This window comes from Papio anubis, chromosome 17, assembly GCF_008728515.1.
Source record: "Papio anubis isolate 15944 chromosome 17, Panubis1.0, whole genome shotgun sequence".
In the NCBI taxonomy this organism is placed as follows: domain Eukaryota; kingdom Metazoa; phylum Chordata; class Mammalia; order Primates; family Cercopithecidae; genus Papio; species Papio anubis.
In genome coordinates, this window is record NC_044992.1 from 51,886,680 (window position 1) to 51,906,412 (window position 19,733).

Here is a 19,733-nt window from a genome sequence, read left to right on the forward strand (position 1 = left end):
AAACAGTACTAAAGATGTTTTGCTGACCCTCTTTTGGGCTCTAGCTTTTCAAGGTCTTATTTTAGTCTATTATGCCTGTAAAGCATCAGTCAGGCATATAACTGTTGAACTGTTAACTGTGTGCTCAGCACAACTAGAGGTGCTGTTGGAAACAGCTGTATAAGATGTAGTCTGGCCGGGTGCAGTGACTCATGCCTGTAATCCCAGCGCTGTAGGAGGCTGAGGCAGATCACTTGAGGCCAGGAGTTCGAGACCAGCCTGGCCAACATGGTGAAACTCCGTCTCTGCTAAAAATACAAAAATTAGCCGGGCATGGTGGCACATGCCTGAAATCCCAGCTTCTCAGGAGGCTGAGGAAGAGAATCGCTTGAACCCAGGAGGCGGAGATTGCAGTGAGCCAAGATCACGCCACTGCATACCAGCCTGGGCAACAGAGCAAGACTGTCTCAAAAATAAAAAAGATGTAGTCCTTGTTCTTAGGAAATTTTTAACGTCATTGGGAAGCCAAGAAAGCAATATAGTATTATATGTAAAAGTGTTTTAGGAGATTATAGTTTTAAAACAGGCAGACATCAGAGAACTAGAGTAGTCAGAACTTTCTGGATAAAACATGGCTCACTTTCCTCATTACTTCTAACGCTTACTCCTCTCAAACACCAAAGCTGTGTTCTATAGCCTAGTATGAGGAAACAATATTCTCTTGGGTTTGGAGGATTCTCAAGTCAGTTCTTATAGGGAACGAAGCCATAGCCTTTGAGGGGAAATGGCCCCAAGTCTTTAGAGATTGATGGCTCCTCCCTAGATGCTAGTTGATTAGTTGATAACCAATTTGCCTCACATTTCTGGGCTTTGGTTTCCTCATCTATAAACAACAAGTTAAGCCAGATGGTTCTGAGATTCCAGTGTTGGAGGCTCAGCTTTCCCTCCCCTGTGATAGAGCTTTTTCTTCCCAGGCATGCAGTTCTGAGCGGATTGCATCATCCAGTAAGACTGAGAGGAGGCCCCACATATGGACCCTCGCTGCTCGTGTTGTCTGGAAGTTCCTCTTCTCTTGCCGTTCATCTGCCAGCTTGCCCTTACCTCCCACCCGCTCACATACCCAGCACTGCATTCTATTTCTAGAAATAAGTACTGAAGTTCGTTTTCCATCTCTTCCCCAAGGTCTGAATTTATACAAGAGCGTCCTTAGGATGTCTTACATCTTTGAACTTGGAATATTTTGGCCTTCATTAAAAGATGACATTTCTTGATTGCTTTTCTGCTCTGTTCCTGGACCTTTTATTCTAATTCACCCTGTATTTGCTGGGTTGGTCATTGATGAATTGATCAACTTTAGAATATAAGTCTCATAATTTTTCTATGAACTGCCATCTCCCTTCTTGAGGAGGAGGCACTTATGTCACTGCACCAAGGCAAACTTGACTTAATTCTCTACTCTGTTTTGGAACCAAGTGAAACAAGTTGGACTTTGATTTGCTATATTCTAAGATTCTGGTTCTGGCCAATCTCAGTTTGAATTAAGGTGAGTGACAGCTTAGATCTCTGAGAGATTTCTGTTTCAGTGTGCTGAATCGTAGCATGCCCTAGGATTCCCACCCAGTGGGTGTGGACTTCAAATCTCTTTTAAAAGGATGCCAGCCAGACACGGTGGCTCATGCCTGTAATCCCAGCACTTTGGGAGGCCAAGGCAGGAGGATTGCTTGAGCCCAGGAGTTTGAGCCCAGCCTAAAATTAGCCAGGCATGGTGATGCACGCCTGTAGTCGCAATTACTCAGGATGCTGAAGCAGGAGGATTGCTTGAGCCCAGGAGTTGGAGGCAGGAGTTGGAGGCTGCAGTGAGCCATGATCGTGCCACTGCACTCCAGCCTGGGTGACAAAGCAAGACCCTGTCTCAAAAATGAACAAACAGGCAGGTGCAGTGGCTCATGCCTGTAATCCCAGCATGTTGGGAGGCTGAGGTGGGTGGATCACTTGAGGTCAGGAGTCCAAGACCAGACTGGCCAACATGGTAAAACCCTGTCTCTACTAAAAATACAAAAATTAGCTGGGCCTGATGGTGGGTGCCTGTAATTGCAGCTACTAAGGAGGCCGAGGTATGAGAATTGCTTGAACCTGGGAGGTGGAGGTTGCAGTGAGCCGAGATCACACCACTGCACTACAGCCTGGGCAACAGAGCGAGACTCAGTCTTTAAAAAAAATAAAAATGGCCGGGCGCGGTGGCTCACGCCTGTAATCGCTGCACTTTGGGAGGCCAAGGCTGGCAGATCATGAGGTCAGGAGTTCAAGACCAGCCTGGCCAACATGGTGAAACTTTTGTCTCTACTAAAAGTACAAAAAATTAGCCGGGCATTGTGGTGCGTGCCTGTAGTCCCAGCTACTCAGAAGGCTGAGGCAGGAGAATCGCTGAACCCAGGAGGCGGAGGTTGCAGTTAGCTGAGAACACGCCACTGCACTCCAGTCTGGCAACAGAGCAAGACTCTGTCTCCAAAAAAAAAAAAGAAAAAAAAAGGCCAGGCATGGCGCTCACAGCCTGTAATCTAATCTTAGCACTTTGGGAGGCCGAGGTGGGCAGATCACCTGAGGTCAGAAGTTCAAGACCAGCCTGACCAACACGGTGAAACTCCATCTCTACTAAAAATACAAAAATTAGCCGGGCATGGTGTTGTGTGCCTGTAATCCCAGCTACCCAGAAGGCTGAGGCAGAAGAATCGTTGGAACCTGCGATGAGGAGGCCGCAGTGAGCCGAGATTGTGCTGTTGCACTCCAGCCTGGGTGACAAGGCGAGCCTCCATCTCAAAAACAAAAAACATGAATCAACAAACAAACAAAAAACGATGCCAGATTCCTGGAGAAGGATTAGCCTGGCTTCTGTGGGGTCCTCTAGTTTTGTTTTCCCTTAGTCCAAATTGAGGCCATTCTTCTGTGAAATGGCATTGGCTTGCTAGGATGCTTTTTGAAGTCCTACTTTCAAGGCCTCTGAGCTTGGTTTCCTATGAATAATTAAAATCATTATAATTACCATGAAAGCTAACTGTAGCAGACTCCTTGCAAGTCTGGTTTTGCTGAATTGGTTGTCCTCTGTTTGGGGGTGTTGACTGTAAGACTATGTGAACTCATAGTGTGTCCTCATGGATGGGGCTCAATACTTGGTAGCTCAGTGAAAATGACTCATTAAAGGAAAAAAAAAATGCAGCTAGAAGCAGTGGCTCACGCCCGTAATCCCAGCAGTTTGGGAGACTGAGGCAGGTGAATCACCTGAGGTCAGGAGTTTGAGACCAGACTGACCAACATGGTGAAACCCCGCCTCTACTAAAAATACAAAAATTAGCTAGGCGTGGTGGCACATGCTTGTAATCCCAACTACTTGGTAGGCTGCGGCAGGAGAATCCCTTGAACCTGGGAGGCGGAATCTGCAATGAGCTGAGGTTGTGCCATTGCACTCCAGCCTGGGCAACAAGAGTGAAACTGTGTCTCAAAAAAACAACAACAACAACAAAAAGACTTCCCTCGTTAGCCATGTACTTGGTGTACAAGTTGAAACAGGATTGTTGCTCAGTGACTGGCTGCATGTACAAATTCAAGCCAATATAAGGAAAATGAAATTTGCTCTCTGATTTTATTTTCAGTCTTGGAGATTTCTAGACATTTGTATTGGCAATGCATAAAGCAGAACAAGAGTTCAGCCCAAGATCCGTACACAAAAAGTGGATTCATGAGGTGATAGCTACATGGAAGTATCTCCACACAATAGCAAGAACAAAGGCAGGAAGGTAGTTTTTACAGTGATTTTGCATATTTGTAAAGACTTTTAAAGTTGAAAGAAGTAATTTCTTCTATTTTCCCTGTGTGAAATTAATGTTTAGTAAGTAACCAGTTGGTTAATCTACAGCAGTTCTTCACCTTACCTTTTTGATTCTTTCTTTTGTAGAATTATAAAAAGTTACTCATATGGTAATTCATATGCTGGGACCAGATAATTTGTTCCATAAGCTGATATGAATAAGAATTTATATTATAAATTGTATCCAACAGTGGTACACTGCTTTGTCTCCTAATGTCAGGCAGGGTTTTTTTTGTTTGTTTGTTTGTTTGTTTTTTTGAGACAGAGTTTTGCTCTTGTTGCCCAGGCTGGAGTGCAGTGGTGCAATCTTGGCTCACCACAACCTCTACCTCCCAGGTTCAAACGATTCTCCTGCCACAGCCTCCCGAGTAGCAGGGATTACAGGCATGTGCCACCATGCCTGGCTAATTTTATATTTTTAGTAGAGATGGGATTTCTCCGTGTTGGTCAGGCTGGTCTTGAACTCCTGATCTTAGGTGATCTGCCTGCCTTGGCCTCCCAAAGTGCTGGGATTACAGGCGTGAGCCACCACACCTGGCCTATGAGCAAGTTTTTAAACCTTTTTTTTTTTTTTTGAGATGGAGTTTCGCTCTTTTTGCCCAGGCTGGAGTGCGCTCTTTTTGCCCAGGCTGGAGTGCAATGGCGTGATCTCAGCTCACCGCAACCTCCGCCTCCCGGGTTCAAGCGATTCTCTTGCCTCAGCCTCTCGAGTAGCTGGGATTACAGGCATGCGCCACCACGCCTGGCTAATTTTTGTGTTTTTAGTAGAGACAGGGTTTCTCCATGTTGGTCAGGCTGGTCTTGAACTCCCGACCTTGGGTGATCTACCCACCTCAGCCTCCCAAAGTGCTGGGATTACAGGTGTGAGCCACCGCGCCAGGCCAAGTTTTTAAATCTTATAATACTGCACATAATCCTGAGACTGATGTGAAAATATCTGGAGTAGGAAAACCACAGAGTTGTCCTAGGCTGCAGATGGTCCTGTGTGCAATAACAAAATTGAGTTATTAAGAAGAAGAAGTTATCTTTAGGCCATAAATGACTCTATGGTTTCTGTTCTTTGCCATGGCCTTGGGGGTTTTGCTGAGCATCTGGTTTTAAGGAAGTTACCTTATTTCCCCTTTGAATGTTCTCAGTCTTCCTTCTATGTTAATGCCTTCTGGGTCTCATTAAATATCATACCAAGTAGGTGCACTTGTATCTAGACTTCATTACCTTATGCTTGGACTAAAGGAACGTCCAGACTTAACTGGATCTCTCCCTGTCACAGTCTTTCTGCATCAGGGACATTGAGAGGTCCGGCCAGATGGAAGCTGTGGGAGGCAAGGGTGGACAGCGTAAGTGGGAACTGAGGGTGATGGGCCTAGGGAAAAATTGGGCTTGACACTTTCCAAGTTAAGAAGCTGCCGTCACTCTAGGATTTCAAGCATCAGAGAGACACATGGAAAGCCGTTTTCACAGAGGTGAGTCCCACAGCTATATAGAGTTCAGGTGATACAGAACGATTGTGAAAGCAGAGAGATCCAGAAAAGGCTGGAGGTAACTCCATGGGTAAGGTCATGAAGTCTGAATGTGAGCCTTTCTCCCAGGAACAGGAAGAGATAGGAGAATCTGAAGACGTTCTATGATGGGAAATGGCAGCATGTGATTTCAGATCACTGTCTCCCTGTATATATGCATATATACAGTATCTCTCTGTGAGATGAGAGTAGTATTTATAATAACTCCCAGGCATTTTGAGACCCTGAAGTCTTTCTGAATTATAAATGGTATTTACCATAATGTTAATGGAAAAATGTATTTTACGTTGTTTTAATTCTTGGGGTTTTGGGGTTTTTTTTTTTTTTTTTTTTTGAGACAGTGTCTGGCTCTATTGCCCAGGCTGGAGCATAGTTGTGTGATTTTGGCTCACTGCAGCCTCCTTCTCCCAGGCTTCAAGCCACCCTCTCAACTTAGCCTCCCAAGTAGTTGGGACTACAGGTGTACACCACCACACCTGGCTAATTTTTGGATTTGTGGTAGAGACAGGGTTTCACCATGTTGCCCAGGCTGGTCTCAGACTCCTGAGCTCAAGTGATCTGCCTGCCTCGGCCTCCCAAAGTGTTGGGATTGTGGGCATAACCCACCATGCCAGACCTTTCAATTCTTTGAGAATTGGTTATCTAGAATATACAGTTAAAATTATCCCTGCATTTAGCTGATCCTACAGATTAGGATTCACTGTACTCAGGTTGGACTCCTAATTTTGACTTTTCTTTTTTTTTTTCCTTTGCTTTTTCTTTTTCTTTTCTTTTTTTTTTTTTTTTTTGAGACGGAGTCTTGCTCTGTCGCCCAGGCTGGAGTGCAGTGGCCGGATCTCAGCTCACTGCAAGCTCCGCCTCCCAGGTTTACGCCATTCTCCTGCCTCAGCCTCCCGAGTAGCTGGGACTACAGGCGCCCGCCACCTCGTCCGGCTAGTTTTTTGTATTTTTTTTTTAGTAGAGATGGGGTTTCACCGTGTTAGCCAGGATGGTCTCGATCTCCTGACCTCGTGATCCGCCCGTCTCGGCCTCCCAGAGTGCTGGGATTACAGGTGTGAGCCACCGCGCCTGGCCTTTTTTATTTTTCTGAGATGGAGTCTTGCTCTGTCGCCCAGAGCTGGAGTGCAGTGGCACGACATTGGCTCACTGCAACCACTGCCTCCTGGGCTCAAGCAATTCTCCTGCCTCAGCCTCCCAAGTAGCTGGGATTACAGGCACGTGCCACCACACCTGGCTAATTTTGTATTTTTAGTCGAGACGGGGTTTCACCATGTTGGTCAGGCTGGTCTTGAACTCCTGACCTCATGACCTGCCCGCTGTGGCTTCCCAAAGTGCTGGGATTACAGGCATAAACCACCACGCCCAGCCAGTTTTGACTTTTCAATGTAGCTAAGAGGCTGAGCATGGTGGCTCACACATGTAATCCCAGAACTTTGGGAGTTCAAGGCAGGAGGATCACTCAAACCTAGAGTTTGAGACCAGCCTGGGTAACATAGGGAGACCCTATTTTTTAAATTAAAAACAAAATTAGTGAGGCTAAGAAACTATTTGCTTCATTGATTGGGTGTGTCATGTAGGGAAAAGCAGCATAAGGAAATCCCCTTGATCACATGCACACATGTACACTTGCATACACACATACATGTTTCTTGTGATCTCTCTATGGCAGGAGTAACTGGGTGCTATTGTTGTTTTAGTTTCCCAAGATTCTTAATGCTGTGTTTTGCCAGTGGTGATCCCTCAGTCTGAGCTTGCCAACAGTTGTCCTCAATTCTGCAGACCTGATTTAGGCATTTCTTTTTTTTCCCTTTTTTTTTTTTTTTTTGAGATGGAGTTCCACTCTTGTTTCCCAGGCTGCAGTGCAGTGGCACGATCTCGGCTCACAGCAACCTCCGCCTCCCGGGTTCAAGCAATTCTCCTGCCTTAGCCTCCCGAGTAGCTGGGATTACAGGCATGCACCACCACGCCCAGCTTATTTTGTATTTTTAATAGAGACAAACTTTCTCCATGTTGGTCAGGCTGGTCTTGAACTCCAGGCCTCAGGTGATCCGCCTGCCTCGGCCTCCCAAAGTGCTGGGATTACAAATGTGAGCCACCTCACCCAGCCTTTTCCTTTTTTTTTGAGACAGAGTCTCTCCGTCTGTTGCCCAGGCTGGAGTGCAGTGGCATGATCTCGGCCCACTGCAAGCTCCACCTCCTGGGTTCACACGATTCTCCTGCCTCAGCCTCCCGAGTAGCTGGGACTACAGGCGCCCACCACCACGCCCGGCTACTTTTTTGTATTTTAAGTAGAGACAGGGTTTCACCGTCTTAGCCAGGATGGTCTTGATCTCCTGACCTCGTGATCCGCCCGCCTTGGCCTCCCAAAGTGCTGGGATTATAGGCGTGGGCCACTGCACCCAGCCACCTTTTCCTTTTTTTTTGAGACAGGGTCTGTCTCTGTCATCCAGGCTGGGGTGCAGTGACGTGATCTCAACTCACTGCAGCCTCCACCTCCCGGGTTCAAGCGGTTCTCCTGCCTCAGCCTCCTGAGTAGCTGGGAGTACAGGCATGTGCCACCAGGCCCCAGCTAGTTTTTGTATTTCTAGTAGAAACAGGGTTTTGCCATGTTGGCCAGTCTGGCCTCAAACTCCTGACCTCAAGTGATCCACCTGCCTCAGCCTCCCAAAGTGTTGGAATTACAGGTTTAAGCTACTGCACCTGGCCAATTTAGGCATTTCTCATGATTGACCATTTTGGACACAAATTGCGGCAATGTTAATGTGCCTTTTTCCTCATCCCTCACTCCCTTTTCGTACTGTCTTGTGCTCCAGATCCAACTGGGGAAAATCATGAAACCTAATACATTTGGGAGGTGGAGGAAGGAAGGGCAACGCATTCCAGAAAGCCCACCACTGCCTTTTGGCTGTCATCCTTTTACATTCAGAGTTCAAGGAAGTATTGTGGTATGAATGCCTTGTTAACAATTATCATTTGCGGCCGGGCGCGGTGGCTCAAGCCTGTAATCCCAGCACTTTGGGAGGCCGAGGCGGGTGGATCACGAGGTCAGGAGATCGAGACCATCCTGGCTAACACGGTGAAACCCCGTCTCTACTACAAAATACAAAAAACTAGCCAGGCGTGGTGGCGGGTGCCTGTAGTCCCAGCTACTCGGGAGGCTGAGGCAGGAGAATGGCGGGAACCCGGGAGGCGGAGCTTGCAGTGAGCCGAGATCGCGCCACTGCACTCCAGCCTGGGTGACACAGCGCGTCCAAGTCAAACAAAAAAAAAAAAACAATTATCATTTGCGTTTGGTGCCATTACCCTGGCAATCTAAAGAAAATAAGCAACATAAAAGCAAGAACGGAAAAGGCCCTTTCACACAAATAGGACATCCCTTGCCCAGCACTCCCTTCCTGAAAGCCGAGGGGGCGCGAGTCAGGAGGAGTGCTGGTGTCCTCCAAATGCCCTTTCTGGACCTGCGTTCTTCAGCCTGCTTCTGAAGCCAAAGGCTTGATTAAGGAAGGTCTGACTCCACAGAAAGCTCTTTGTCATGGGTAGCACAAAACAGATTTTTTTTTTAAAATCCTGCATCAGTATTTACTTTTTGTTACAGTGGTTTGAGTCCAGCCAATGACACTGGAGCCAAAAAGAAGAAAAAGAAACAAAAAAAGAAGAAAGAAAAAGGCAGTGAGACAGATTCAACCCAGGATCAGCCTGTAAAGGTAACAAGGAGGCTCTGTTTTTTGTGACTGAGTCACTTTTTCACATGAGAGAGTTTTGAGGTGAATGTATAGGAACAACTTGGATTGACATTCTCCACTGGTATTACTTCAAGATGGAAGAGTTGGATCCCACTGCTGTCCTCTGCTGCCCTAGACCTAGGTGATGAAACTGCTCTCAGTACCCTAAAAGACACGGCAAGTCAGACACTGACTCCCAAGCATGGTGCCCATCAGAATGGACAGGTGCATACTGCATGTGCTGCTGTGCCAGTGCCCCGGGGAGCTACGTGTGACAGCTCCTGGTGCCTAGAGCAGTGGTTCTCTGTCTTAAGTCCCCACTGCTCTGACAATGAAAGGCCCCCCTTTCTTTTTGAGACAGGGTCTTACTCTGTTGCCCAAGCTAGAGTGCAGAGCATGATTATAGCTCACTACAACCTCCACTCCTGGGCTCAAGTGATCCTCCCACCTCAGCCTCCCAAGTAGCTGGAACTGCAGGTGCATGCCACCACACCTGTCCAATTTTTTTTTTTTTAATTTTTTGTAGAGATGGAGTCTCACTGTGTTACCCAAGCTGGGTCTTGAACTCCTGGGCTCAAGCAGTCCTCCTGCCTCAGCCTCCCAGAGTGCTGGGATTACAAGCATGAGCCACTGCATTCAGCCAGAGACCTCTTCTTAAGACCTTTATATATTTGCAAACATTCTCTTAATACCATAGTCCTTATAATGAAAACCATGAGTCCCACAGAGTCTTTCTGAGTTCTACTCCGTGAGAACCACTGGCCTAAGGCTTATAACCCGAGAGTGATGCACTGGCATGAAACCCAGAGATATGGGTAAGGATCGTTTTGTTTCTTAAATAAAACATCATTACAAAATAAAACAATTTCAGGTAAGTCTTGTCTTCCTCAAAGTAGCTGACAGGGGCAAGGGGACAACTCAAACATATTCATAATTCACCTTTTAAAACTGTCTCTGAGACCAGGCACGGTGGCTCATGCCTGTAATCTCAGCACTTTGGGTGGCCGAGGCGGGTGGATCACCTGAGGTCAGGAGTTCGAGACCAGCCTGGCCAACATGGTGAAACCCCATCTCTACTAAAAATACAAAAAATTAGCTGGGCGTGGTGGCAGGCACCTGTAATACCAGCTACTTGGGGGCTGAGGCAGGAGAATCGCTTGAAAACCCAGGAGGCGGAGGTTGCAGTGAGCTGAGATCATGCCACTGCACTCCAGCCTGGGCAACACAGTGGGACTCTGCCTCAGAAAATAAAAATTAAGTGGCCAGTCACGGTGGCTCACACCTGTAATCCCAGCATGTTGGGAGGCCAGGGCGGGTGGATCACGAGGTCAGGAGTTTGAGACCAGCCTGGCCAACGTGGTGAAACCCCACCTCTACTAAAGATACAAAAAAAAAAATTAGCCAGGCGTGGTGGCGCGTGCCTGTAATCCCAGCTACTCAAGAGGCTGAGGCAGGAGAATCGCTTGAACCCAGGAGGTAGAGGTTGCAGTGAGCCGAGATTGCACCATTGCACTTCAGCCTGGGCAATAGGGCGAGATTCCATCTCAAATAAATAAATAAATAAATAAGTAAATAAATAAATAAATAAAATTTTTAACCAAAAAAAAAAAAAAAAAGAACTGCCTCTGAAACAGTTTATAAGCCTCGCAAAAGTCCATTCTCATTCCAGTATACCCACGTTTTGCTTTCTGCCTCAAATGTTATGCTTCAACTTGAATCTACTACCTTATTGAGATATGACTTCAAGTAATTTTTTGCTATTTCAAATATAAAACCCACTATGAAAAAAATACCATTATTATTTAATATCATGTTGCACTTCATTTAAATTAGCTCCAAACCAACCATCACCATCCCTACAAGGTAGGTGGGGGTCTTCCCTTTTTTTTTTTTTTTTTTTTTTTGAGACGGAGTCTTGCTCTGTCGCCCAGGCTGGAGTGCAGTGGCGCGATTTCGGCTCACTGCGAGCTCCACCTCCCGGGTTCATGCCATTCTCCTGCCTCAGCCTCCCGAGTATCTGGGACTACAGGCGCCCGCCAACATGCCCGGCTAATATTTTGTGTTTTTAGTAGAGATGGGGTTTCACTGTGTTAGCCAGGATGGTCTCGATCTCCTGACCTCTTGATCTGCCCGCCTCGGCCTCCCAAAGTGCTGGGATTACAGGCGTGAGCCACCACGCCCAGCCTGGGTCTTCCCTTTTTATTTATTTAGTTTATTTTTGAGACTCTGTCGTTCAGGTTGGAGTGCAGCAGTACGAACCTGGCTGACCGCAGCCTCATCCTCCTGGGCTCAAGCAGTCTTCCCACCTCAGCCTCCCAAGTAGCCAGGACTACAGGTGCACACCACAACACCCGGTTCATTTTTTGATTGTTTGTAGACACGGGGTCTCCCCACGTTGCCCAGGTTGATCTCTAACTCAGACTCAAGAGATCTAGCTGCCATGGCCTCCTAAGTTGGTGAAATTACAGGAGTGAGCCACTATACATGGCCGATAATTTATTTAATAAACAGCAAGGGGAAGAAAATTAAAATGCCACCTCCCAGGACTAAGCAATATGAACATACTAGTTTATATTGTTGCTTTCCTTTATAACCTAAGTGAAAAATAGAAAAGTAAATAAAAGTATTAGAAGAAAATGTATGTATTTTTATTAACCTAAGTCTGACATAGGACCTGGTAGCTTGCGCCAGAAACGGATGCCATAAAACCTCGTGGTGAAGCCGCGATAAATAAATAATCTGGAGGCCGGGCGCTGGTTTGATGCCTGTAATCCCAGCACTTTGGGATGCGCTGGGAAGGCATGGATACAGGACAGGATTTGAGACCACGTGAAACCCCGGCCTCTACTTAAAAAATACAAAATTAGGCTGGAAGCAAAGCATACCAAACCCCAGCTTACCGGAGGCTGGAGAGAATGGCGTGGAATCTGGGAGGGCGGAGCTTGCAGTGAGCTTTTAGACGCCATCACTGCACTCCAGCCTGGGCAATAGAGCGGACTCCGGGCCTAAAAAAAAAAAAAAAAAACAATCTGGGAAAATATTTGCAACATACGTATTAGTTTAAAATGATTGAATAGGCAGTTCAAAAAGAAAAAAATGTTTAAGTCATAATGGAAGAAATGACCATTAAAGCGATAGTTTTTTCTCTTAGATTGGTATAGATTAAGGCTTGGTAAACTTTTTTTTTTTTTTAATCGGGACAACGGTCTCACTATGTTGCCCAGACTGGCCTTGAACTCCCGGGCTTAAGCAGTCCTCCTGCCTCAGCCTCCCAAAGTCCTGGGATTACAGGTGTGAGCCACCACGCTCAACTGAGGCTTGGTAAATGTAACGGTGAGGGTCTGGAGCTACTCTCTTACACTGTTCATTGGATTATTGATAATCTCTTTTTAGAGAGCAAGTTGATGATAAATAATTTCAAAAGTGCGTACCTTTTGATCCAGCAAGCCTCTTTCTTAACTTTATCCTACAGAAATATATATCCCAGTGGGTAAAAATAGATGTATAAGAAAATTTATGCCGGGTGTGGTGGCCTATAATCCCAGCATTTTGGGAGGCTGAGGTGGGCAGATTGCTTGAGCCCAGGAGTTCGAGGTCAGCCTGGGCAACATATTGAGACCCCCATCTCAACAAAAAAAACAAAGAAAAAAATTATCTGGGCCTGGTGGCCCATGCCTATAGGCCCAGCTACTCAAGAAGCTGAAGTGGGAGGATCCCTTCAGCCCATGAGGTTGAGGCCGCAGTGAGCCATAATTGTGCCACTGCACTCCAGCCTAGGCGACAGAGTGAGACCCTGTCTCGAAAAGAAATTCACTGCAACATTGTTGTATTACTGAAGAACAAAATCACTAAAATGCCCATGAGTAGGGGGCTGGCTAAATATACTGTGGTCCATACATACAGTGGATACAGCAGATTTAGTTGGTAGAATGGGTAGGTCCATGTGTTTTCACCTGGAAAAGTCTCTAAGACATAGCTTTAAAGAGCAGTTTGTACGATAATATTATATGATCCACTTTTAGTTTTTGAAAAGTGTGTGTGTGCATTTGGAACTTGCATGCAAAAAAGTCTGGAATTATATTTGCCTCTTCTCACCTTCCCAAGTGAAGACTGTTGATGACAAGCGTTATATTTGGGGGATGGGATTGTTGGGTGTTTACTTTCTGTGTGTCTTACACATTTCTGCATTATTTGAAATTTATATTGAGCATGTATTACTTTTGCCATCAAACAACATAAGACTAGTAAGGAGAGAAACCCTGCAGGCAGCACCCACCCATCATACAGCTCATTGTCAACCACTTTTTCTTCGGTTGTAATGACCTCTGGGATTAGGACAGAGGAACCAAACCCCTTCTTTGAGTTGTACCTCATAACTCTTTTTTTTTTTTTTTGAGATAGAGTCTTGCTCTGTCACCCAGGCTGGAGTGCAGTGGCGCAATCTTGACTCACTGCAACATCTGCCTCCCAGGTTCAAGCAATTCTGTCTCAGCCTCCTGAGTAGCTGGGATTACAGGGACGTGCTGCCATGCCTGGCTAATTTTTTGTATTTTAGTAGAGACAGGGTTTCACCGTGTTGCCAAGGCTGGTCTTGAACTACTGAGCTCAGGCAGTCCACCTCCCTCAGCCTCCCAAAGTGCTAGGATTATACCACCGCGCCCAGCACTCTTTTTTTTTTTTTTTTTTTTGAGACGGAGTCTAACTTTGTCACCCAGGCTGGAGTGCAATGGCACCATCTCGGCTCACTGCATCCTCCACCTACCAGTTTGAAGTAATTCTTCTGCCTCAGCCTCCCCAAATCGCTGGGATTACAGGTGCCTGCCACCATACCTGGCTAATTTTTGTATTTTTAGTAGAGACAGGGTTTCACCATGTTGGTCGGGTGGGTCTCGAACTCCTAACCTCAAGTGATCCACCTGCCTTGGCCTCCCAAAGTGCTAGGATTACAGGCATGAGCCACTGCACCCAGCCCCCCTTAACTGTTGAACTCATAATTAATCAAAAGTCATACTAATATAATGCGCCTTTTCTCTCCTCAACTTTGTCTTGTCCAGATGAACTCTTTGCCAGCAGAGAGGATCCAGGAAATACAGAAGGCCATTGAGCTGTTCTCAGTGGGTCAGGGACCTGCCAAAACCATGGAGGAGGCTAGCAAGCGAAGCTACCAGTTCTGGGATACGCAGCCCGTCCCCAAGCTGGGTATGTATATGCTCGCTTTCTTTGCCAGGTCGGGGTGATGGATCTGCCTCAGCTGTGCCTTCATGAGGGTTTCATGCTGAATTATTGTAGGGAGGGCAGTAGAGTCCTGGAATTCCTTGGTAGTTTTTCAGAGGGTGGTCTTTTAAAATGCAGCATAAAGACTATCATTCAGAGACCTTAACATTTTATAGCAGCACACATTGAGAACAAATAATGATTCTTGCCAACAGCAGTGGCTCACACCTATAATCTCAGCACTTTGGGAGACTGAGGTGGGAGGATTGTTTGAGCCCAAAAGTTCGAGACTAGCCTGGGCAACATAGTGAGAACCTTGTTTCCACAAAAAGTGAAAAAAAAAAAAAAAAAAAAAATGCACCTGTAGTCCCAGCTACTCAGGAGGCTGAGGTGGGAAGATCGCTTGAACCTGGGAGGTCAAGGCAGCAGTGAGCTGAGATCACACCACCGCACTCCAGCCTACATGACAGGAGTGAGACCCCCAACTCAAAAAATGAACAAACCAAGAAACCCCCCAAAAAACAGAACTGTTGGCACATGAAGAGTGGAAATGTCTGCCCAGAGGTCTTTTTTCCATTTAGGTTTATAGAGAGTTTGTCTTGTTTGTCTGGGCACATGTTTATTCCTGGAATGGGCAAAGTCCCCAGCCTCTTCCCCTTTGTCTCCTAGCCAATGCATGCTTACTAAATGCAAAGTGGTTTGAGATGTTGCTTAGCAGTGATGGTTCAACACCGGGAATATCATATATAGGTTTCGTCAACACCCCTTAAAAAGCTATAATGAACTGCTAAAGGGGTGGAATAAGCAGATTGTCTAAAAGGATTCTAGAAGGGACTGGATCCTGTTAGACGTGCCTGCCAAGACTGAGCCAAGCCAACCTTGATGGCTAACTTCAGGACTCAGCTGACAAAGTTTCTGAAGTGGTTGTATCATGATTCTGGACCCATTGGTGGCCTAGTTCCTGTTTTCTTTGTGACTGGGAAAGTAAGTATGTTGAAAAAAAAACATGTTCCAACACCAAATGTAAATGACTTTCAGCTCATCCACATTACTACTTCTCTCCAGAAACACAATGAGACTTGACTAGTGTGTTCAGTGCAGAGGAGGAGGTTAGGGCAGGGCCAGGCAGGGTAGGGCCAAAGACTGGTGAGGGGAAGAAGGCAGCTGTGCCCAAGGAGATTTGTCTGCTGCGGAGGTTGGGAGCAGCTACTCCATGAGGCCTGCAGACCTGCAGGATGGGCATTGCCTAATTGCTAGTAGAAATACAATTTGTCAGGCCCCACCCCAAAGCTGCAGAATCAGAACTGCCAGAGGATTTCTGTCCACTTTGAAAGTTTGAGAAGCTCTGCTCTAGAGCGGATGCAGTTCTCAGAAGCTTCTTCACAACAGAAGCAAGCTGAGTAGGTGCATCCTCACAGGTGAGGGAGAGCAGAGCACTGCCTGGGTGGACAAGAGGGGTGCCGATTCCCCCATCACCTTGTGTGTTTGGCTGCCCTAATCGGCCAGGTCCCAGGCCCACTGGCTAAGCCCTCCAGCAAGGCTTTGGGCCATAGGGTGGGGTCCCAGTGACCAGGTTCTCGCTGAGGAGCAGGAACGATGTAGAGAGCCACACATCTTATCTCCAAATGAAATCCCTGATGAGGTGTTGTGTGGTGGCTGCCATATATCTTGGCTGTGTTTTCAGATGGCATTTTGGAGTTTTGGTTTGATTTTATTTTTCCTGAGGAATTTGCAAATGAGTAACCTTGCTACATTCTTCACAGATAGTGTCTCCTGGTAAAGAGGCAGATTGAGGCCAGGCGCAGTGGCTCATGCCTGTAATCCCAGCACTTTGGGAGGCCGAGGCGGGCGGATCACCTGAGGTCAGGAGTTTGAGACCAGCCTGGCCAACATGGTAAAACCTTGTCTCTACTAAAAATACAAAAACTAGCTGGGCGTGGTGGCACGGGCCTGCGATCCCAGCTACTTGAGAGTCTGAGGCTGGAGAATTGCTTGAACCTGGGAAGACGGAGGTTGCAGTGAGCTGAGATTGCACCACTACACTCCAGCCTGGGCAGCAGAGCAAGACTGCATCTCAAAAATAAATTAAAAAAAGAAAAAAAAAAAAAAAAAGAGGCAGATTGAGATTAATTTGCTTCTGTTCCTCTTCAGCCCAGCAATACTTTGTTTTCCTCTCACCTGTAAATGTAGAAAGTGCTTCAGTTTAGTTCTCAGAAAGCTCAAGAGAAAACCACACAGTTGCTCATACGGGCCCTGACACTTTGAGGAAGAAGGAACAAGGTCTGGGTTTATTTCTTCTGGTTTTGCCTCCTGTGCAGTGTGTGGTGTGGGACTCTGTGGAAGAGCGGTTGCCCTGAGCATCTGACTAGTCTGTCTTTGAGGTCCAGGGTCAGTCAAGCCCCAGTTAGGTTCCTTTGTTTGTGTCAGCCTGTAGAAAGTACCACCTTGGCAGGCGTGTTAGCCTGCATGGCTGAGGCATCACCCTAGTTCTGAGTTTTCTCAGGGGTGGTGTTATCTATAGCTTCTTGCCCTAATTTTTTTTCACTTAAATGGAGGACTAATGATTATAAATCTCATGCATTGTGTTTTTACAGCACTCCCTACCTTCTTGGGAGAGTTTTAATTAGATGGTATTCCACTAAAGAGACCTTCGAGTCTCTTTGTCTCTCTTATTTATTTATTTATTTATTTATTTATTTATTTATTTTTGAGACAGAGTCTCACTCACTCTGTCACCCAGGCCGGAGTGCAGTGGCGCGATCTCGGCTCACTGCAACCTCTGCCTTCTGGGTTCAAGCTATTCTCTGCCTCAGCCTCCCAAGTAGCTGGGATTATAGGCGCCCGCCACCACGCCTGGCTAATTTTTGTATTTTTAGTAGATATGGTGTTTCACCATCTTGGCCAGGCTGGTCTTGAACTCCTGACCTCATGATCCACCTGCCTCAGCCTCCCAAAGTGCTAGGATTACAGGCATGAGCCACTGCACCCGGCCCTCTTTTATTTTCTTGAGACAGGATCTCGTTCTGCTGCCCAGGCTGGAGTGCAGTGGCATGATATGGCTTTCTACAACCTTGATCTCCTGGGCTCAAGCAGTCCTCCTACCTTAGACTCCTGAGTAGCTGGGACTACAGGTGCCTGCCACCATGCCTGGATAATTTTTAAATTTTTTGTGGAGATAGGGTTTCACTCTGTTGCCCAGGCTGGTCTCAAACTCTTAGGCTCAAGCTGTCCTCCTGTCTCAGCCTCCCAAAGTGCTGGGATTACAGGCGTGAGCCACTGCACCTGGCTGAGACCTGCAATTCTTTAGAAGCTTAAAATTATCCTAGGTTTTTTATTTTAAGCTTGGAAAGGCCTTCTTAGGCCAGGTGTCATGGCTCAATGCCTGTAATCCCAGCACTTTGGGAGGCCAAAGCAGGAGGATTGCTTGAGCCCAGCAGCTCAAGACCAGCCTGGACAACAGGGTAAGACCTCGTCTCTACAGAAAAATTTAAAAATTAGCCAGACAGACCGGGCGCGGTGGCTCAAGCCTGTAATCACAGCACTTTGGGAGGCCGAGACGGGCGGATCACAAGGTCAGGAGATCGAGACCATCCTGGCTAACACGGTGAAACTAAAAAAAATACAAAAAACTAGCCGGGCGAGGTGGCGGGCACCTGTAGTCCCAGCTACTTGGGAGGCTAAGGCAGGAGAATGGCGTAAACCCGGGAGGCGGAGCTTGCAGAAGCTGAGATCTGGCCACTGCACTCCAGCCTGGGCGACACAGCAAGACTCCGTCTCAAAAGAAAAAAAAGAAAATTAGCCAGACATGGTAGCACATGCCTGTGGTCCCAGTTTCTCAGGAGGCTGAGGTGGGAGGATCGCTTGAGTCCTGGAGGTCGAGGCTGGAGTGAACCATGATTGTGCCACTGCCCTCCAGCCTGGGTGACAGAGCAAGTCCCTGTCTCAAAGATTAAAAAATAAATAAAAAGGAAAGGCCTGGCCGGGCGCGGTGGCTCAAGCCTGTAATCCCAGCACTTTGGGAGGCCGAGACGGGTGGATCACCAGGTCAGGAGATCGAGACCATCCTGGCTAACACGGTGAAACCCCGTCTCTACTAAAAAATACAAAAAACTAGCCGGGCGAGGTGGCGGGCGCCTGTAGTCCCAGCTACTCGGGAGGCTGAGGCAGGAGAATGGCGTGAACCCGGGAGGCGGAGCTTGCAGTGAGCCGAGATCCGGCCACTGCACTCCAGCCCGGGCGACAGAGCGAGACTCCGTCTCAAAAAAAAAAGAAAGGCCTTAGCAGAACTGTTTTAGTCTGTATAACAACTGTAAGAGCCCTCAGATGAACTTTTGATCCCCCCCTTCAGATCATGTCATTCTTCTTTTTTTTTTTTTTTTTTTTTTTTTTTTTTTTGAGAATTTGTCTTCTGCCCAGGTTGGAGGCAGTGGCTAATCTCTGCTTCACTGCAAGCTCCGCCTCCCTGGTTTACGCCATTCTCCCTGCCTCTAGCCTCCCTTTAGTAGCTGGGACTATGGTGGCCACCACTCCTGGGCCTGGCTAGTTTTTTTGTATTTTAGTAGGAGACTGCCCTTCCTCTCAGTGTGTTAGCCAGGATAGTCTCATCTCCTGACCCTGGATCTGACCTGCCTCTGCCTCCCAAAGTGCTGGATTATAGCTCTGGAGCCTCACTGCGCCTGTATTCTTCTTTTAAAGTCACCTTTTCCTACTCTGCGTCACTTGGATGCAGTATCCTTTCTTGTCTCTTTGGTCAGTGTAATGCAAGTGGCCATTCTGTTTTTTTTTTTTTTGAGACTGAGTCTCTGCCTCCTGTCAGCTGGGCTGGAGGCAGTGCATTCTGATCTCAGCTTCTTCACTGCAGTAAGCTCCCTGGTTTTACTTCTATTCTCCTGCTCCTGAAGCCTCCCTAAGTAAAGGCTGGGACTACAGGCTCTCAGCCACCTCCCGCTATTTTGTATTTTAGTAGAGACGGGCTCTCACCTGTTAGCCAGGATGGTCCCCTGCATCTCCTGATTCGTGATCCGCCTTGCCTCTGCCTCCCAGAGTGCTGGGATTACAGGCTGGAGCCACCGCTACTCGGCCTGGCCTTCCCTTTCTGTTTCCAAAGAAAGTAACTGTCACAGGGAGGTGATGTGCACTCCTACTCTGGTTTCCATGGGTCCTAGAGGGAAGCCTCTCTCTTTTCCCCTCTCCTGGTCTATTCTTATTTACTGTTTCTATTGCAGCATTCAGACATTCTCATTTATCTGGAAGTCCTTCCAATTGTAATTCTCATTGCTTCTTAGTTTGGGGTCTTTTGGATGTTTGATGTCAGTAAAGTTTAAATTTTGGGGAAGAGGGGTGCAGAAAGAAACTCCATTGGAAAGCTCCAGGGTTTTCTTTTTGGGGATCCTAGATTCTCTTTTTTTTTTTTTTTTTTTTTGTAGATTTGAGTCT

The 19,733-nt window shown here is 46.9% G+C and overlaps 1 protein-coding gene across 3 annotated transcripts in view; it reads left to right on the forward strand.

Moving 5' to 3' along the window:
* The window catches only part of NMT1 (N-myristoyltransferase 1), a 50,235-nt gene that overhangs the window by 12,293 nt on the left and 18,209 nt on the right, over positions 1 to 19,733 (forward strand). For all 3 annotated transcript variants that reach the window (XM_021929296.2, XM_021929297.2, XM_021929298.2), the window contains exons 2-3: positions 8,957 to 9,065; positions 14,138 to 14,282. In XM_021929296.2, the coding sequence (XP_021784988.1) occupies positions 8,957 to 9,065; positions 14,138 to 14,282 (254 nt within the window). The remainder of the gene's footprint in view (positions 1 to 8,956; positions 9,066 to 14,137; positions 14,283 to 19,733) is intronic.